At 48.6% G+C, this 16,693-nt stretch overlaps 1 protein-coding gene across 3 annotated transcripts in view; it reads right to left on the reverse strand.

The window, feature by feature from the left end:
• Positions 1-16,693, reverse strand: part of FZR1 (fizzy and cell division cycle 20 related 1) — a 366,770-nt gene that overhangs the window by 74,631 nt on the left and 275,446 nt on the right. For all 3 annotated transcript variants that reach the window (XM_063915431.1, XM_063915413.1, XM_063915422.1), the window contains 3 exons: positions 9,724-9,826; positions 9,435-9,619; positions 9,108-9,341 (listed from right to left, as the gene is read on the reverse strand). In XM_063915431.1, coding sequence (XP_063771501.1) covers positions 9,108-9,341; positions 9,435-9,619; positions 9,724-9,826 — 522 coding nt within the window. The remainder of the gene's footprint in view (positions 1-9,107; positions 9,342-9,434; positions 9,620-9,723; positions 9,827-16,693) is intronic.

A 16,693-nucleotide genomic window follows, 5' to 3' on the forward strand; every position in this document is an offset into this window, starting at 1 on the left:
CACATAATACCCTGTTTAGTGGTACCTGTAGTATCAGCTAAATGTAACGCCTCCTTCATTGCCAAAATCATATAACGTGTGGCCCTACTGGAAAAATAAGAATTTACTTACCGATAATTCTATTTCTCGGAGTCCGTAGTGGATGCTGGGGTTCCTGAAAGGACCATGGGGAATAGCGGCTCCGCAGGAGACAGGGCACAAAAAAGTAAAGCTTTTACCAGATCAGGTGGTGTGCACTGGCTCCTCCCCCCATGACCCTCCTCCAGACTCCAGTTAGGTACTGTGCCCGGACGAGCGTACACAATAAGGGAGGCAATTTGAATCCCGGGTAAGACTCATACCAGCCACACCAATCACACCGTACAACTTGTGATCTAAACCCAGTTAACAGTATGATAACAGAAAGAGCCTCTTAAAGATGGCTCCTTAACAATATAACCCGAATTTGTTAACAATAACTATGTACAGTATTGCAGATAATCCGCACTTGGGATGGGCGCCCAGCATCCACTACGGACTCCGAGAAATAGAATTATCGGTAAGTAAATTCTTATTTTCTCTATCGTCCTAAGTGGATGCTGGGGTTCCTGAAAGGACCATGGGGATTATACCAAAGCTCCCAAACGGGCGGGAGAGTGCGGATGACTCTGCAGCACCGAATGAGAGAATTCCAAGTCCTCTTTTGCCAGGGTATCAAATTTGTAGAATTTTACAAACGTGTTTTCCCCCGACCACGTAGCTGCTCGGCAGAATTGTAATGCCGAGACCCCTCGGGCAGCCGCCCAAGATGAGCCCACCTTCCTTGTGGAATGGGCCTTAACAGATTTAGGCTGTGGCAGGCCTGCCACAGAATGAGCAAGTTGAATTGTGTTACAAATCCAACGAGCAATCGTCTGCTTAGAAGCAGGGGCACCCAACTTGTTGGGTGCATATAGTATCAACAGCGAGTCAGATTTTCTGACTTCAGCCGTCCTTGAAATGTATATTTTTAAGGCTCTGACAACGTCCAACAACTTGGAGTCCTCCAAGTCGCCAGTGGCCGCAGGCACCACAATAGGTTGGTTCAGGTGAAACGCTGATACCACCTTAGGGAGAAAATGCGGACGAGTCCTCAGTTCTGCCCTATCCGAATGGAAGATTAGATAAGGGCTTTTATAAGATAAAGCCGCCAATTCAGATACTCTCCTGGCGGAAGCCAGGGCCAGTAACATAGTCACTTTCCATGTGAGATATTTAAAATCCACCTTTTTCAATGGTTCAAACCAATGGGATTTGAGGAAATCTAAAACTACCTTTAGATCCCACGGTGCCACCGGAGGCACCACAGGAGGCTGTATATGCAGTACTCCTTTAACAAAAGACTGTACCTCAGGAACTGAGGCCAATTCTTTTTGGAAGAATATTGTCAGGGCCGAAATTTGAACCTTAATAGATCTCAATTTGAGACCCATAGACAATCCTGATTGTAGGAAATGTATGGAAACGACCCAGTTGAAATTCCTCCGTCGGAACACTCCGATCCTCGCACCACGCGACATATTTTCGCCAAATGCGGTGATAATGTTTCGCGGTGACTTCCTTCCTTGCCTTAATCAAGGTAGGAATGACTTCTTCTGGAATGCCTTTCCCTTTTAGGATCTGGCGTTCAACCGCCATGCCGTCAAACGCAGCCGCGGTAAGTCTTGAAAGAGACAGGGACCCTGTTGTAGCAGGTCCCTTCTCAGAAGTAGAGGGCACGGGTCGTCCGTGACCAACTCTTGAAGTTCCGGGTACCAAGTCCTTCTTGGCCAATCCGGAGCCACTAGTATTGTTCTTACTCCTCCTCACCGTATAATCTTCAATACCTTTGGTATGAGAGGCAGAGGAGGAAACACATATACTGATTTGTACACCCAAGGTGTTACCAGTGCGTCCACAGCTATTGCCTGTGGATCTCTTGACCTGGCGCAATACTTGTCCAGTTTCTTGTTGAGGCGAGACGCCATCATGTCTACCATTGGTCTTTCCCAACAGTTTACTAGCATGTGGAAGACTTCTGGATGAAGACCCCCCTCTCCCGGGTGAATATCGTGTCTGCTGAGGAAGTCTGCTTCCCAGTTGTCCACGCCCGGGAAGAACACTGCTGACAGTGCTATTACGTGATTCTCCGCCCAGCGAAGAATCTTGGTAGCTTCTGCCATTGCACTCCTGCTTCTTGTGCCGCCCTGTCTGTTTACATGGGCGACCGCCGTGATGTTGTCCGACTGAATCAACACCGGTTTTCCTTGCAGGAGTGGTTCCGCCTGGCTTAGAGCATTTTAGATTGCTCTTAGTACCAGAATGTTTATGTGAAGAGACTTTTCCAGGTTCGTCCATACCCCCTGGAAGTTTCTTCCTTGTGTGACTGCTCCCCAACCTCTCAGGCTGGCGTCCGTGGTCACCAGGATCAAATCCTGTATGCCGACTCTGCGGCCCTCCAATAGATGAGCCTTTTGCAACCACCACAGAAGATATACCCTTGTCCTTGGCGACAGGGTTATTCGCAGGTGCATCTGAGGATGCGACCCTGACCATTTGTCCAACAGATCCCTTTGGAAAATTCTTGCATGGAATCTGCCGAATGGAATTGCTTCGTAAAAAGCCACCATTTTTCCCAGGACTCTTGTGCATTGATGTACAGACACCTTTCCTGGTTTTAGGAGGTTCCTGACAGGTCGGATAACTCCTTGGCTTTTTCCTCGGGAAGAAAAACCTTTTTCTGAACCGTGTCCAGAATCATCCCTAGGAACAGCAGACGTATCGTCGGAAAACAGCTGCGATTCTTGGAATATTTAGAATCCAGTCGTGCCGTCGAAGAACTACTTTAGATAGTGCTCTTCCGACCTCCAACTGTTCTCTGGAACTTGCCCTTTTTAGGTCGTGCAAGTAAGGGATAATTTAGATGCCTTTTTTCTTTGAAGAAACATCTTTTCGGCCATTACCTTGGTAAAAAAGGCCCGGGGTGCCGTGGATAATTCAAACGGCATCGTCTGAAACTGATATTGACAGTTCTGTACCACGAACCAGAGGTACCCTTGATGAGAAGGACAAAATTTGGACATGGAGGTAATCCTTGATGTCCAGGGACACCATATAGTCCCCTTTTTTCCGGTTCGCTATCACTGCTCTGAGTGACTTTATCTCGATTTGAACCTTTTATGTAAGTGTTCAAAACATTTTAGATTTAGACTATGTGTCACCAAGCCGTCTGGCTTCAGTACCACAATATAGTGTGGAAAAATAATACCCTTTTCCTTGTCGTAGGAGGGGTACTTTGATTATCACCTGCTGGATATACAGCTTGTGAATTGTTTCCAATGCTGCCTCCCTGTCGGAGGGAGCCGTTGGTAAAGCAGACTTCAGGAACCTGCGAGGAGAAGATGTCTCGACTCTCCAATCTTTACCCCTGGGATAATACTCGTACGATCTAGGGGTCAACTTGCGAGTGATCCCACTGCGCCCTGAGACTCTTGAGACTACCCCCCCACCTTGAGTCCGCTTGCACGGCCCCAGCGTCATGCTGAGGACTTGGCAGACGCGGTGGAGGGCTTCTTTTCCTGGGAAAGGGCTGCCTGCTGCAGTCTACTTCCCTTACCTCTATGTCTGGGCAGATATGACTGGCCTTTTGCCTGCATGCCCTCATGGGAAAGGAAAGATTGAGGCTGAAAAGACGGTGTCTTTTTTAGCTGAGATGTAACTTGGGGTAAAAAAGGTTGGATTTCCCAGCTGTTGCTGTGGTCCCCAGGTCCGATGGACCGACCCCCAAATAACTCCTTCCCTTTATACAGCAATACTTCCATCTGCCGTATGGGATCTGTATCACCTGACCACTGTCGTGTCCCTGACATCTTCTGGGAGATATGGACAACGCACTTATCTTGATGCCAGAGAGCAAATATCCCTCTGTGCATCTCACATACATATATATAGAATGCATCCTATTAAATGCTCTACATGAATAAAATATTTTCAGTCAGGGAATCCGACCAAGCCAACCCAGCACTGCATCTCCAGGCTGATGGCGATCGCTGGTCGCAGTATAACCACCGTATGTGTGTATATACTTTTTAGGATATTTTTCCAGCTTCCTATCAGCTGGCTCCTTGAGGGCGGCCGTATCTGGAGACGGTAACGCCACTTGATAAGCGTGTGAGCGCCTTATCACCCTAAGGGGTGTTTCCCAACGTACTCTAATTTCTGGCGGGAAAGGGTATAACGCCAATATTTGCTATCGGGGTAACCCTACGCATCATCACACACTTCATTTTATTTTATCTGATTCAGGAAAAACTACAGGTAGTTTTTTCACTCCCACATAATACCCTTTCTTGTGGTACTTGTAGTATCAGAAACACGTAACACCTCCTTCATTGCCCTTAACGTGTGGCCCTAATGAGAAATACGTTTGTTTATTCACCGTCGACACTGTATTCAGTGTCCGTGTCTGTGTCTGTGTCGACCGACTGAGGTAAATGGGCGTTTTTAAAACCCCTGACGGTGTTTCTGAGACGCCTGGACCGGTCCTAATAGATTGTCGGCCGTCTCATGTCGTCAACCGACCTTGCAGCGTGTTGACATTCTCACGTAATTCTCTAAATAAGCCATCCATTCCGGTGTCGACTCCCTAGAGAGTGACATCACCATTACAGGCAATTTCTCCGCCTCCTCACCAACATCGTCCTCATACATGTCGACACACACGTACCGACACACAGCACACACACCGGGAATGCTCTGACAGAGGACAGGACCCACTAGCCCTTTGGGGAGACAGAGGGAGAGTCTGCCAGCACACACCAAAAACGCTATAATTATATAGGGACAACCTTATATAAGTGTTTCTCCCTTATAGCATCTTTTATATATATACAATATCGCCAAAATCAGTGCCCCCCCTCTCTGTTTTAACCCTGTATCTGTAGTGCAGTGCAGGGGAGAGCCTGGGAGCCTTCTCTCCAGCTTTTCTGTGAGAGAAAATGGCGCTGTGTGCTGAGGAGATAGGCCCCGCCCCTTTTACGGCGGGCTCGTCTCCCGCTATTTTTGAAGTTAGGCAGGGGTTAAATATCTCCATATAGCCTCTGTGGGCTATATGTGAGGTATTTTTTGCCTCTAATAAGGTTTTTATTTGCCTCTCAGAGCGCCCCCCCCAGCGCTCTGCACCCTCAGTGACTGTTGTGTGAAGTGTGCTGAGAGGAAAATGGCGCACAGCTGCAGTGCTGTGCGCTACCTTTATGAAGACTCAGGAGTCTTCAGCCGCCGATTTTGGACCTCTTCTCTCTTCAGCGTCTGCAAGGGGGCCGGCGGCGCGGCTCCGGTGACCATCCAGGCTGTACCTGTGATCGTCCCTCTGGAGCTAGTGTCCAGTAGCCAAGCAGCAAATCCACTCTGCACGCAGGTGAGTTCACTACTTCTCCCCTAAGTCCCTCGTTGCAGTGATCCTGTTGCCAGCAGGACTCACTGTAAAGTAAAAAACCTAAGCTAAACTTTCTCTAAGCAGCTCTTTAGGAGAGCCACCTAGATTGCACCCTTCTCGTTCGGGCACAAAATCTAACTGGAGTCTGGAGGAGGGTCATGGGGGGAGGAGCCAGTGCACACCACCTGATCTGGTAAAAGCTTTACTTTTTTGTGCCCTGTCTCCTGCGGAGCCGCTATTCCCCATGGTCCTTTCAGGAACCCCAGCATCCACTTAGGACGATAGAGAAATACGGTTGATTCGTCACCGTCACCACTGGAGTCAGTGCCTGTGTCTGGGTCTGTGTCGACCGACTGAGGCAAAGGGCGTTTCACAGCCCCTGACGGTGTTTGAGTCGCCTGGACAGGCACTAATTGATTGTCCGGCCGTCTCATGTCGTCAAACGACTGCTTTAGCGTGTTGACACTATCCCGTAGTTCCATAAATAAAGGCATCCATTCCGGTGTCGACTCCCTAGGGGGTGACATCCTCATATTTGGCAATTGCTCCGCCTCCACGCCAATATCGTCCTCATACATGTCGACACACACGTACCGACACACAGCAGACACACAGGGAATGCTCCTAACGAAGACAGGACCCACTAGCCCTTTGGGGAGACAGAGGGAGAGTTTGCCAGCACACACCAAAAGCGCTATATATATATCAGGGGTAGCCTTATAATAAGTGCTCCCTTATAGCTGCTTTGTTATATCAAAATATCGCCATAAATTTGCCCCCCCTCTCTGTTTTACCCTGTTTCTGTAGTGCAGTGCAGGGGAGAGACTTGGGAGCCGTCCTGACCAGCGGAGCTGTGAGAGGAAATGGCGCCGTGTGCTGAGGAGATAGGCCCCGCCCCTTTTCTGGCGGGCTCGTCTCCCGCTATTTAGAGAAATCAGGCAGGGGTTAAATATCTCCATATAGCCTCTGGGGGCTATATGTGAGGTATTTTTAGCCTTTATATAGGTTACATTTGCCTCCCAGGGCGCCCCCCCCCCCAGCGCCCTGCACCCTCAGTGACCGCGTGTGAAGTGTGCTGAGAGGAAAATGGCGCACAGCTGCAGTGCTGTGCGCTACCTTTAGAAGACTGCAGGAGTCTTCAGCCGCCGATTCTGGACCTCTTCTGACTTCAGCATCTGCAAGGGGGCCGGCGGCGCGGCTCCGGTGACCATCCAGGCTGTACCTGTGATCGTCCCTCTGGAGCTTGATGTCCAGTAGCCAAGAAGCCAATCCATCCTGCACGCAGGTGAGTTGACTCCTTCTCCCCTCAGTCCCTCGCTGCAGTGATCCTGTTGCCAGCAGGAATCACTGTAAAATAAAAAACCTAGCTAAACTTTTTCTAAGCAGCTCTTTAGGAGAGCCACCTAGATTGCACCCTTCTCGGCCGGGCACAAAAATCTAACTGGAGTCTGGAGGAGGGTCATAGGGGGAGGAGCCAGTGCACACCACCTGATCTGGAAAAGCTTTACTTTTTGTGCCCTGTCTCCTGCGGAGCCGCTATTCCCCATGGTCCTTTCAGGAACCCCAGCATCCACTAGGACGATAGAGAAAAAATGGTATCCCTATCTAGGGTATCAAAGTCAGCTGACAAGGTATCTGTCCAAGCTGCAACTGCACTACATACCCATGCCGATGCTATTGCCGGTCTGAGTAAAGCACCCGTATGCGTATAAATAGATTTTAAGGTAGTTTCCTGTCTGCGATCAGCAGGATCCTTGAGGGCTGCCGTGTCTGGAGACGGTAACGCCACCTTCTTGGACAAGCGCGTTAAAGCCTTGTCCACCCTGGGCGAGGATTCCCACCGTACCCTGTCCTGTGCAGGGAAAGGATACGCCATAAGAATCCTCATGGGAATCTGCAGTTTTTTGTCTGGAGTTTCCCAAGCTTTTTCAAATAACTCGTTCAGCTCATGAGATGGGGGAAAGGTTACCTCAGGTTTCTTTTCCTTATACATGCGCACCCTCGTGTCAGGGACAGAGGGGTCATCTGTGATATGCAAAACATCTTTTACTGCAATAATCATATAATGAATACTTTTGCCCACCCTTTGGTGTAACCTTGCATCATCGTAGTCGACACTGGAGTCAGAATCCGTGTCGGTATCAGTGTCTGCTATTTGGGATAGAGAACGTTTTTGAGACCCTGAAGGGCCTTGTGACACAGTCAAAGCCATGGATTGACTCCCTGCTTTTTCCCTGGACTCTGCTTTGTCCATCCTCTTATGTAATAAGGTCACATTTGCATTCAAAACATTCCACATGTCCAACCAATCAGGTGTCGGCGTTGCAGACGGAGACACCACAATCATCTGCTCCACACCTCCTCCTTAGAAGAGGCTTCCGCTTCAGACATGTCGACACCCCCACACACACAGGGATATAATTATATGGAGACAGTTCCCCAATAAGGCCCTTTGGAGAGACAGAGAGAGAGTATGCCAGCACACACCCAGCGCCAACTGACACTGGAAACAAATTCCCAGATAATATAGCGCTTTTATATATAATTATCTGTATAATACACTCACTGCGCCTTACAATCCCCCCCCCCCCCTCTTTTCTGCCCTGTGTCACCGTGTTCAGCAGGGGAGAGTCCGGGGAGCCAGCTTCTCTGCAGTGCTCTGTGGAGAAAATGGCGCTGGTTAGTGCTGTGGAATCAAGCTCCGCCCCCTCCAGCGGCGGGCTTCGGTCCCGCTCAATTTTGTAATACTGTCGGGGGATTTTTAGATCTACTGCCTCCGCAGCCTATATATATGTATTTGCCAGTCCTAGAGGTTTATATTGCTGCCCAGGGCGCCCCCCCCCTGCGCCCATCAGTGCCTGCAGTGTGTGTGAGCAATGGCGCGCAGCGTTACCGCTGCGCGCTTACCTCAGAGAAGATCTGAAGTCTTCTACCGCCTTTGAAATCTTCTTTCTTCTTATACTCACCCGGCTTCTGTGTTCCGGCTCTGTGAGGACGACGGCGGCGCGGTTCTGGGATGAACGGCGAGGATGAGACCTGCGTTCCAACTCCCTCTGGAGCTAATGGTGTCTAGTAGCCTAAGAAGCAGAGCCTATGAGTTAAGTACGTCTGCTTCTCTCCCCTCAGTCCCACGATGCAGGGAGACTGTTGCCAGCAGTGCTCCCTAAAAATAAAAAACCTAACAAAATTCTTTTTTCAGAGAAACTCAGGAGAGCTCCCTGTAATGCACCCAGTCTCCTCTGGGCACAGGAACTAACTGAGGTCTGGAGGAGGGGCATAGAGGGAGGAGCCAGTGCACACCCATTCTAAAGTTCTTTATAGTGCCCATCTATACCCCATGGTCCTTACGGAGTCCCCAGCATCCTCTAGGACGCAAGAGAAATAACAAATCAGTGTTGCTGAACTAGGCACATCTAAACTGGTTACAACTACTTGCAGAACCTTTCACATAGAACACTTGGTACAACATTAGTGATACATTCTTCTATGGACAGTTTGAGTCTTGACAAATCAGACTGCAATGACCACATGCACAGGGCTGGGATCAAAATTCAAACATCACTGACTACATACTAACAAGCAATAACCTGCAGCATTTCCAGTGGCCACCTCACCATGGTCAAACCATAATGCACCAACAGCTACACAAAACACACCATAGTTAAGTCACACTTACCAGCTCATTAGCATGCTTTGACCAGGCCAGGTTACAAACTTGCGATCCAGTGTCAATACACTGAAGAGGTTGACCTGTGAGTGTGTTCCAGAATCTGATACAGCGATCAGCTGTGCCACCTCCTGAAGCAAGCAGACCATGCTGGTGGGGGGACCAAGCAATTGCCTTCACTGCAGCTAGGTGTTCTGTGTACTGCTGGACAGGAGTTAAGCTTGAATGATTCCAAACTAGAAGCTGTAAGAAACAGTACACATTTGTTAAAGAACATTGTAAATTGAAAACAAAAAGGTATAAAATGAAAGGTTCATCTAAAGGAATAAACAATACCTTGTTGTCATTTCCTCCTGATGCCAGCAGCTGATGATCAGTGGACCACTTGAGGCCACACACCTCTTGCCTATGACCCTGTAATCTCCTTTCTGATTGCACGGGTGGAGTACGAATGTCTCTCTGTAAAATCATACGGTCTCTACTACCAGAGGATAGTTGATCTGCATTCCACGCCAAAGCCCCTACAATTGAGAGGTATATGTAAGGTAGCTTTCATGGGATTAAATTCAACAAAACAAGAAAAGTACTGTCATACAGAGGAATCAGATATTTGTGCTAATCTTACCAACTCTGGCTGTATGTCCCTCTAGAGTGGACAGCTTCTTCCCTGCTGATGCATCCCAAATCTGCACAAAACCTTTATGAGTCCCAACTGCAACCAAATTTCCCTGCAAAACAAAGCAGAAAATAAAAGTGGATTGAAGAGTGCTTGCTTTTTGTGCTAGTAATCAAGGCTTTCTTTACTGGCAATAAAAACACATATTGCAAAAACATTAAAGAGGGTATTTATTATTATTATTATTATGCTTTATTTATATAGCACCACAAGGGGTCCACAGCACCTTACAAAAGATATAAACAGAATGAACAATAAGAAAAAAATGACTTACAGAACACTGCAGGAAATGGTTTATAAACAATGTTCCACCAGTGGTCATTACACTCAAATAGCAGCAGGGTGGCAGAACCCAAGGTTTAAGTGCTGTTGTGGGCAGTAGATCATGGCATAAGGAAAGAAAATACATATAGGGGAGAGAGCCCTGCTCCCGATGATGAAGAAAATCAGGTAGCAAGCTGGGTCACGGTTAGAAGGAAGAAGAAGAGGGGGAGAGGGAGACAGGACATCTCCGACCTGCCAAACCCCAATAAATTTGACCGCCTGGACGAAGATTCTGGGGATAGCAGTGAGGAAATGACAGCACTGGAGGATACCGTTCCCTCTAGCAACCAGAGGAGCGGTCCCTCCAGGACAAAGGGAAAAAAGAAAGTGAGGTACCTAGTCAAATTGTGGTGGTAGGGGATTCTATTATCAGGAACACAGATAGGGCAATCTGCTACCAGGACCACGATCGCCGCTCGGGTACGGCACATTGCGGACCGGGTAGAAACATTGTTGGGAGGGGCCGGGAACGACCCGGCAGTCTTGGTGCACCTTTTTTAATTCTCTGAAATATTACCTGTGCCACGCGCTAGTCCAGGAAGGCAGAGGGAGATTAGAGAGGTAAATGAGTAGCTTAGAGACTGGTGTAGGAAGGAGGGGTTTGTCTGAATGAGGAGGGGGCAGCAGTGGGGGGGGGGGGGGGGGGGGGGGATGGTTAGAAGGTTGGAGTAAAATGGGGGAATTAGAGGCAATTGCACTTAATGAACCTTATGACATAATAGGCATTACCGAGACATGGTGGGACGATTCTCACGACTGGACGGCAAATATTGAGGGATACACTCTTCAGGAGAGATAGGATTAATAAAAAGGGAGGGAGTGTTTGTCTCTATGTTAAACCATTCTTAAAACCATATTTAAAGGAGGTCATTTACGAGGGGACTGGAGATAACGTAGAATCATTATGAGTTGAGATTTCGAGTGGGGGTAAAGATACAAAAAAACCTTTAATAGGGACATGCTATAAACAGCCAGATATTAGTGTGGCTGATGAATTAAAACTCTTGCAGCAAATCGAAAAAGCTGCAGGTATGGGGACGTCATTATTGTTGGGGACTTCAATTACCTGGACATAAACTGGAACACTGAAACAGTAACTACAGCTAGGGGTAACAGGTTCTTAAACATGATAAAAATAGGATTTTGGTTACCTACCGGTAAATCCTTTTCTCGTAGTCCGTAGAGGATGCTGGGGTCCATATCAGTACCATGGGGTATAGACGGGTCCACCAGGAGCCATTGGCACTAAGAGTTTTATAGTGTGGGCTGGCTTCTCCCTCTATGCCCCTCCTACCAGACTCAGTCTAGAAACTGTGCCCAAGGAGACGACATACTTCGAGAGAAGGAATTGCACAGATAGTGGCGAGATTCATACCAGCTCACACAACATGCAAATCCGGCCAACATGCCGGAACAACTCAGCAACAGCTGAAACAGTAAACAACACAGAACTTACCTAGGAACCAGGTAGCACTGAACTATAAAAAGCAATGCAGGAAAACGAAGCGCTGGGCGCGCGCCCAGCATCCTCTACGGACTACGAGAAAAGGATTTACCGGTAGGTAACCAAAATCCTATTTTCTCTTACGTCCTAGAGGATGCTGGGGTCCATATCAGTACCATGGGGATGTACCAAAGCTCTCAGTACGGGAGGGAGAGCGCGGAGGCTCCTGCAACACTGCTTGACCAAACTTGAGGTCATCAGCGGCCAAAGTATCGAACTTGTAAAACGTGATCGACCCAGACCAAGCAGCTGCTCGGCAGAGTTGTACCGCCGAGACACCCCGGGCAGCCGCCCAGGAAGAGCCCACTTTACGAGTAGAGTGGGCCTTTACGGATTTCGGACACGGCAATACTGCCGTGGAATAGGCATGCTGGATAGTGAACCTGATCCAGCGGGAAATCGACTGCTTAGAAGCAGGACATCCAAATTTCTTTGGATCATAGAGGACAAACAGAGAATCACTTTTCCTATGACGAGCCGTCCTCTTCACGTAAATCTTCAAAGTCCTTACCACATCCAAGGCCTTTGAAGTAAATGAGGAGTCAGTAGCTTCTGGCACCACAATAGGTTGGTTGATGTGGAAAGCAGACACAACCTTGGGCAGGAACTGAGGACGAGTCCTAAGTTCCGCCCTGTCTTCATGGAAGATCAGATAGGGGCTTTTACAAGATAAAGCCCCCAAATCAGACACGCGTCGTGCAGAAGCCAAGGCCTACAAGGTGACCGCCTTCCACGTGAGAAACTTGAGATCAGCCTCCTGTAGAGGCTAAAAACCAAGCAGATTGCAGGAACTGCAACACTACATCCAGATCCCATGGTGCCGTAGGCGCCACAAAGGGAGGCTGTATGTGCAGAACCCCTTTAAAAAATGGCCTGTAGGAATGACCTCGCTCGGGATACCCTATCAAGCTAAGATCTGGCGTTCAACCGCCAAGTCGTCAAACGTAGCCGCGGTAAGTCTTGATAAGCGAACAGCCCCTGCAGAAGCAGATCCTCCTGAAGAGGTAAGGGCCGTGGATCTTCCAGCAGAAGACCCAGCAGATCCGCGTACCAAGCCAGTCCGGAGCGATGAGGATTGCCAGGACCTTTGTTGTTCTCACGAGTTGAAGAACCTTTGGTATCAGAGGAAGTGGAGGGAACACATACACTGACTTGAACACCCACGGAGTTACCAGTGCATCCACCGCCACTGCCTGTGGGTCTCTTGACCTGGAGCAGTACATCCGTAGCTTCTTGTTGAGGCGTGAGGCCATCATGTCTATGTGGGGAACCCCCCCAACCGGGTAGGTTTTAGGACATCACGGACCATTGTTTGAATCACCAACGCTTTCTTCACCGGGAGAAACACCCTCTGCACTTCCGTGTCGAGGATCATTCCCAGGAAAGACAGCCGCCTTGTCGGCTCCAGATGAGACTTTGGAAGGTTCAGGATCCAACCGTGTTTCCTGAGCAGCTGTGTCGTGAGCACAATGGAGCGCAACAATCTCTCCCTGGACGACGCCTTGATCAGGAGATCGTCCAGGAATGGAATTATGTCCACCCCCTGTTTGCGGAGGAGAACCATCATCTCCGCCATTACCTTGATAAAGACCCTCGGTGCCGTAGAGACCAAACGGCAACGCCTGGAACTGATAGTGATCGTCCATCAGTGCAAACCTGAGATATGCCTGATGGGAATGTGGAGGTAAGCATCCTTGCTGTCCAGAGACACCAGAAACTCGCCCTCCGTCAGTCCTGAGATGACAGCTCTCAGATATTCCATCTTGAATTTGAACTCCCTGAGGTAAGGGTTCAAAGACTTTAAGTTTAGAATAGGCCGTACCGAACCATCCGGTTTTAGTACCACAAAAAGGTTCGAATAATAACCATTGTTCCACTGCTGAGGTGGGAGCGGAACAATGACCTCTGACACCACCAATTTCTTGATGGCCTTCAGAAGAATGGTCCTGTCTGCCAGCAGGGCTGGCAAGCCTGACTTGAAGAAACGGTGAGGCGGGGGATCTTGAAACTCCAGTCTGTACCCTCTGGACACTATATCCAGAACCCAGGGGTCCAGACCCGACGACACCCAGACGTGGCTGAACTGCCGAAGTCTTGCCCCCACCTGACCCTCCTCCAGGCCTAGCTGTCCACCGTCATGCGGAGGACTAAGGGGTATCAGAAGCGGGCTACTGGGTCTGAAGAAAGTGTTCGAAGGCTTATTCTTTCTAGGCCTTGCGGGCCGAAAGGACTGTAACAAGGAAGATGAAAAAGGCTTCTTCATAGGCGGAGCAGCTGAGGGGAGAAAAGGAGACTTACCCAAGGTTGCCGTGGCAATCCACGCATCCAGCGCCTCCCCAAAGAGAGCCTGACCTTTGTATGGTAGGCCCTCCACACACTTCCTGGATTTCGTGTCCGCAGACCAGTTGCGCAGCCAGAGACCCCTGCGAGCCGAGACAGACATGGAGGAGATCCCCGCAGCCATGGAACCCAAGTCTTTCATGGAATCCACCAGGAACCCTGCAGAATCCTGAATATTACGTAAAAATAAATCAACGTCACCTTTGTACAGTGTAGACGATTCCTCCTGTAAAGTGATCGACCACCTGGCAATAGCTTTAGCAATCAAAGCACAGGCTATATAGTAGGTCGCAATATAGCCCCTGAAGCCGTGTAAATGGATTTCAGCGTAGCATCCACCTTGCGATCTGCCGGGTCCTTTAACGCGTTAGACCCCGGGACCGGTAATACCACCTGTTTGGACAGCCTATAGACCGAGGCGTCTACGATCGGCAGGGAATCCCATCTCTTCCTATCTTCCTCTGGGAAGGGAAAAGCCACCAAAACCCTCTTGGGAATCTGGAATTCCTTTTGCGGAGTTTCCCAGGCCTTTTCAAAGATAGCATTCAATTCTTTGGATGCCGGGAAAGTGAGGGGGGGGGGGGGGTTGCTCTTATTATCTGTGAAGCAGGCCTCCTCCACCTGTTCCGGAGCCGTGTCCGAAATGTTTAAATAGACGTTATGGTAAGAACTTACCGTTGATAACGTGATTTCTCTTATGTCCACAGGTATCCACAGGATAACATTGGGATTTGGTTGAGCAACAGCGGAAATGGCACCAACACGGTCACGAGCTTTCTGGCCTCCCAGGATGCATCAGGGCCTCACCATATAGTCCCGCCCACTGACTCAGTCAAATCAGTTCTTTCCACAGTGATTTAGGCAGGAGCATCAGGTAGAGACCTGTTTAGGCGATAAGAACACACATGCACACCCTTCCATACAAGAAGGAAGAGGTTTAGTGATTGTCTAGATCCTTAAATCAGGTGCGTCAGGGTGGGATCCCTGTGGACATAAGATAAATCCCGTTATCAACGGTAAGTTCTTACCATAACGTCTATTTCTCTGGCTGGGTCCACAGGATTATCCACAGGATAACATTGGGATTCCCAAAACCAAATTTAGTGGCGGGGACGCTCCTGATTACACAGGAGGACTTTTCGCCCGAAGTCTGCGTCATGAGAGGCAAAAGTATCCAAGGCATAATGTCTGATGTATGTGTTTATGGAAGACCATGTGGCTGCCTTACATATCTTCTGCTGAAGCACTCTGTTGTGCTGCCCATGAAGGACCTACCTTACGTGTAGAGTATGCAGAGACATTACCCGGAGTAGGGACATCTGCATGAAAATAAGCTTCTGATATTACCATTCGGAGCCATCTCGCCAGCGTCTGTTTACTAGCAGGCCATCCTCTTCTATGGAATCCGTAGAGGATGAAGAGAGAATCTGTCTTTCTGATGGCACTAGTACGATCTATGTAGATTCTTAAAGCTGGGACTACGTCCAGCGACGATTCTCCCGCAGATAGTCCCAATACCTGAAAAGCTGGGACTACAATATCTTTATTCAGGTGAAACTTTGACACCACCTTTGGAAGATAACCAGATCTCGTTCTGAGAACTGCTCCGTCTGGAAAAAAAACTTAGGAAAGGAGACTTACACGATAACGCTCCTAAATCTGACACTCTTCTGGCTGACGCCATTACCAGTAGAAAAAGCACTTTAGCCGTTAACCATTTAAGATCTGCTTTCTTAAGCGGTTCAAACGGAGGACCCTGGAGGAATTTTAGAACTAAATTCAAATCCCAGGGAGCTGCAGGAGGAACAAATGGAGGTTGAATATGTACAACTACCTGAAAGAAAGTACGTACATCCTGTAAATCAGCAATCTTTCGCTGAAACCATACAGTTAATGCTGACACTTGAACTCTCAAGGAAGCAACCTTCAAACCCTTATCCAATCCTGCTTGAAGGAAATCCAAAATCCTGGATACTTTAAAAGATCTTGGATTCAATTTTTTTCCAGTACACCAATGAATATAGGCTTGCCATATTCTATGATACACGCGAGCTGAAGAAGGCTTTCTTGCTCTGAGCATAATTTGGATTACTTGTTTCTAAAATCCTCTCGCTTCTAAGATAGAGGTTTCAACAGCCACGCCGTCAAAGACAGGCGATCCAGATGACTGTGGCAACAAGGGCCCTGCATTAGCAGATCTGGACGTTGAGGGAGCAGTATCGGTGCTTCCACGGACATTCTTAGCAGATCTGTGTACCAATGCCTTCTTGGCCAAGCTGGAGCTATCAGAATTATCGCTCCCTTTGCTTGCTTTATTTTTCTCACTACTCTGGGTAACAGAGATATTGGAGGGAACAGATATGCCAGATGAAATTTCCATTCTACTGACAGTGCGTCTACGGGGACCGCTCCTGGGTCCCTTGTTCTCGATCCGTACCTTGGAACTTTGTTGTTTAGAAGAGACGCCATGAGGTCTATCTCTGGTAGACCCGATCTGTTCACTAGTGTCTGAAACACTTCTGGGTGTAATACCCATTCGGTTTCCTGAATGGTGTGTCGACTGAGAAAATCGCTTCCCAGTTCAGAACACCTGGGACAAACACTGCTGACAATGCTGGGAGATGGAGTTCTGCCCATCTTAGAATGGGAGTCACTTCCTCCATCAATCTTTTGCTGTGAGTTCCTCCTTGATGATTGAAGTACGCTACTGCTGTCGCATTGTCTGAGCGGATCTGGACCGGTCTTCCTCGC

Source organism: Pseudophryne corroboree, chromosome 1 (assembly GCF_028390025.1).
Source record: "Pseudophryne corroboree isolate aPseCor3 chromosome 1, aPseCor3.hap2, whole genome shotgun sequence".
Lineage (NCBI taxonomy): Eukaryota > Metazoa > Chordata > Amphibia > Anura > Myobatrachidae > Pseudophryne > Pseudophryne corroboree.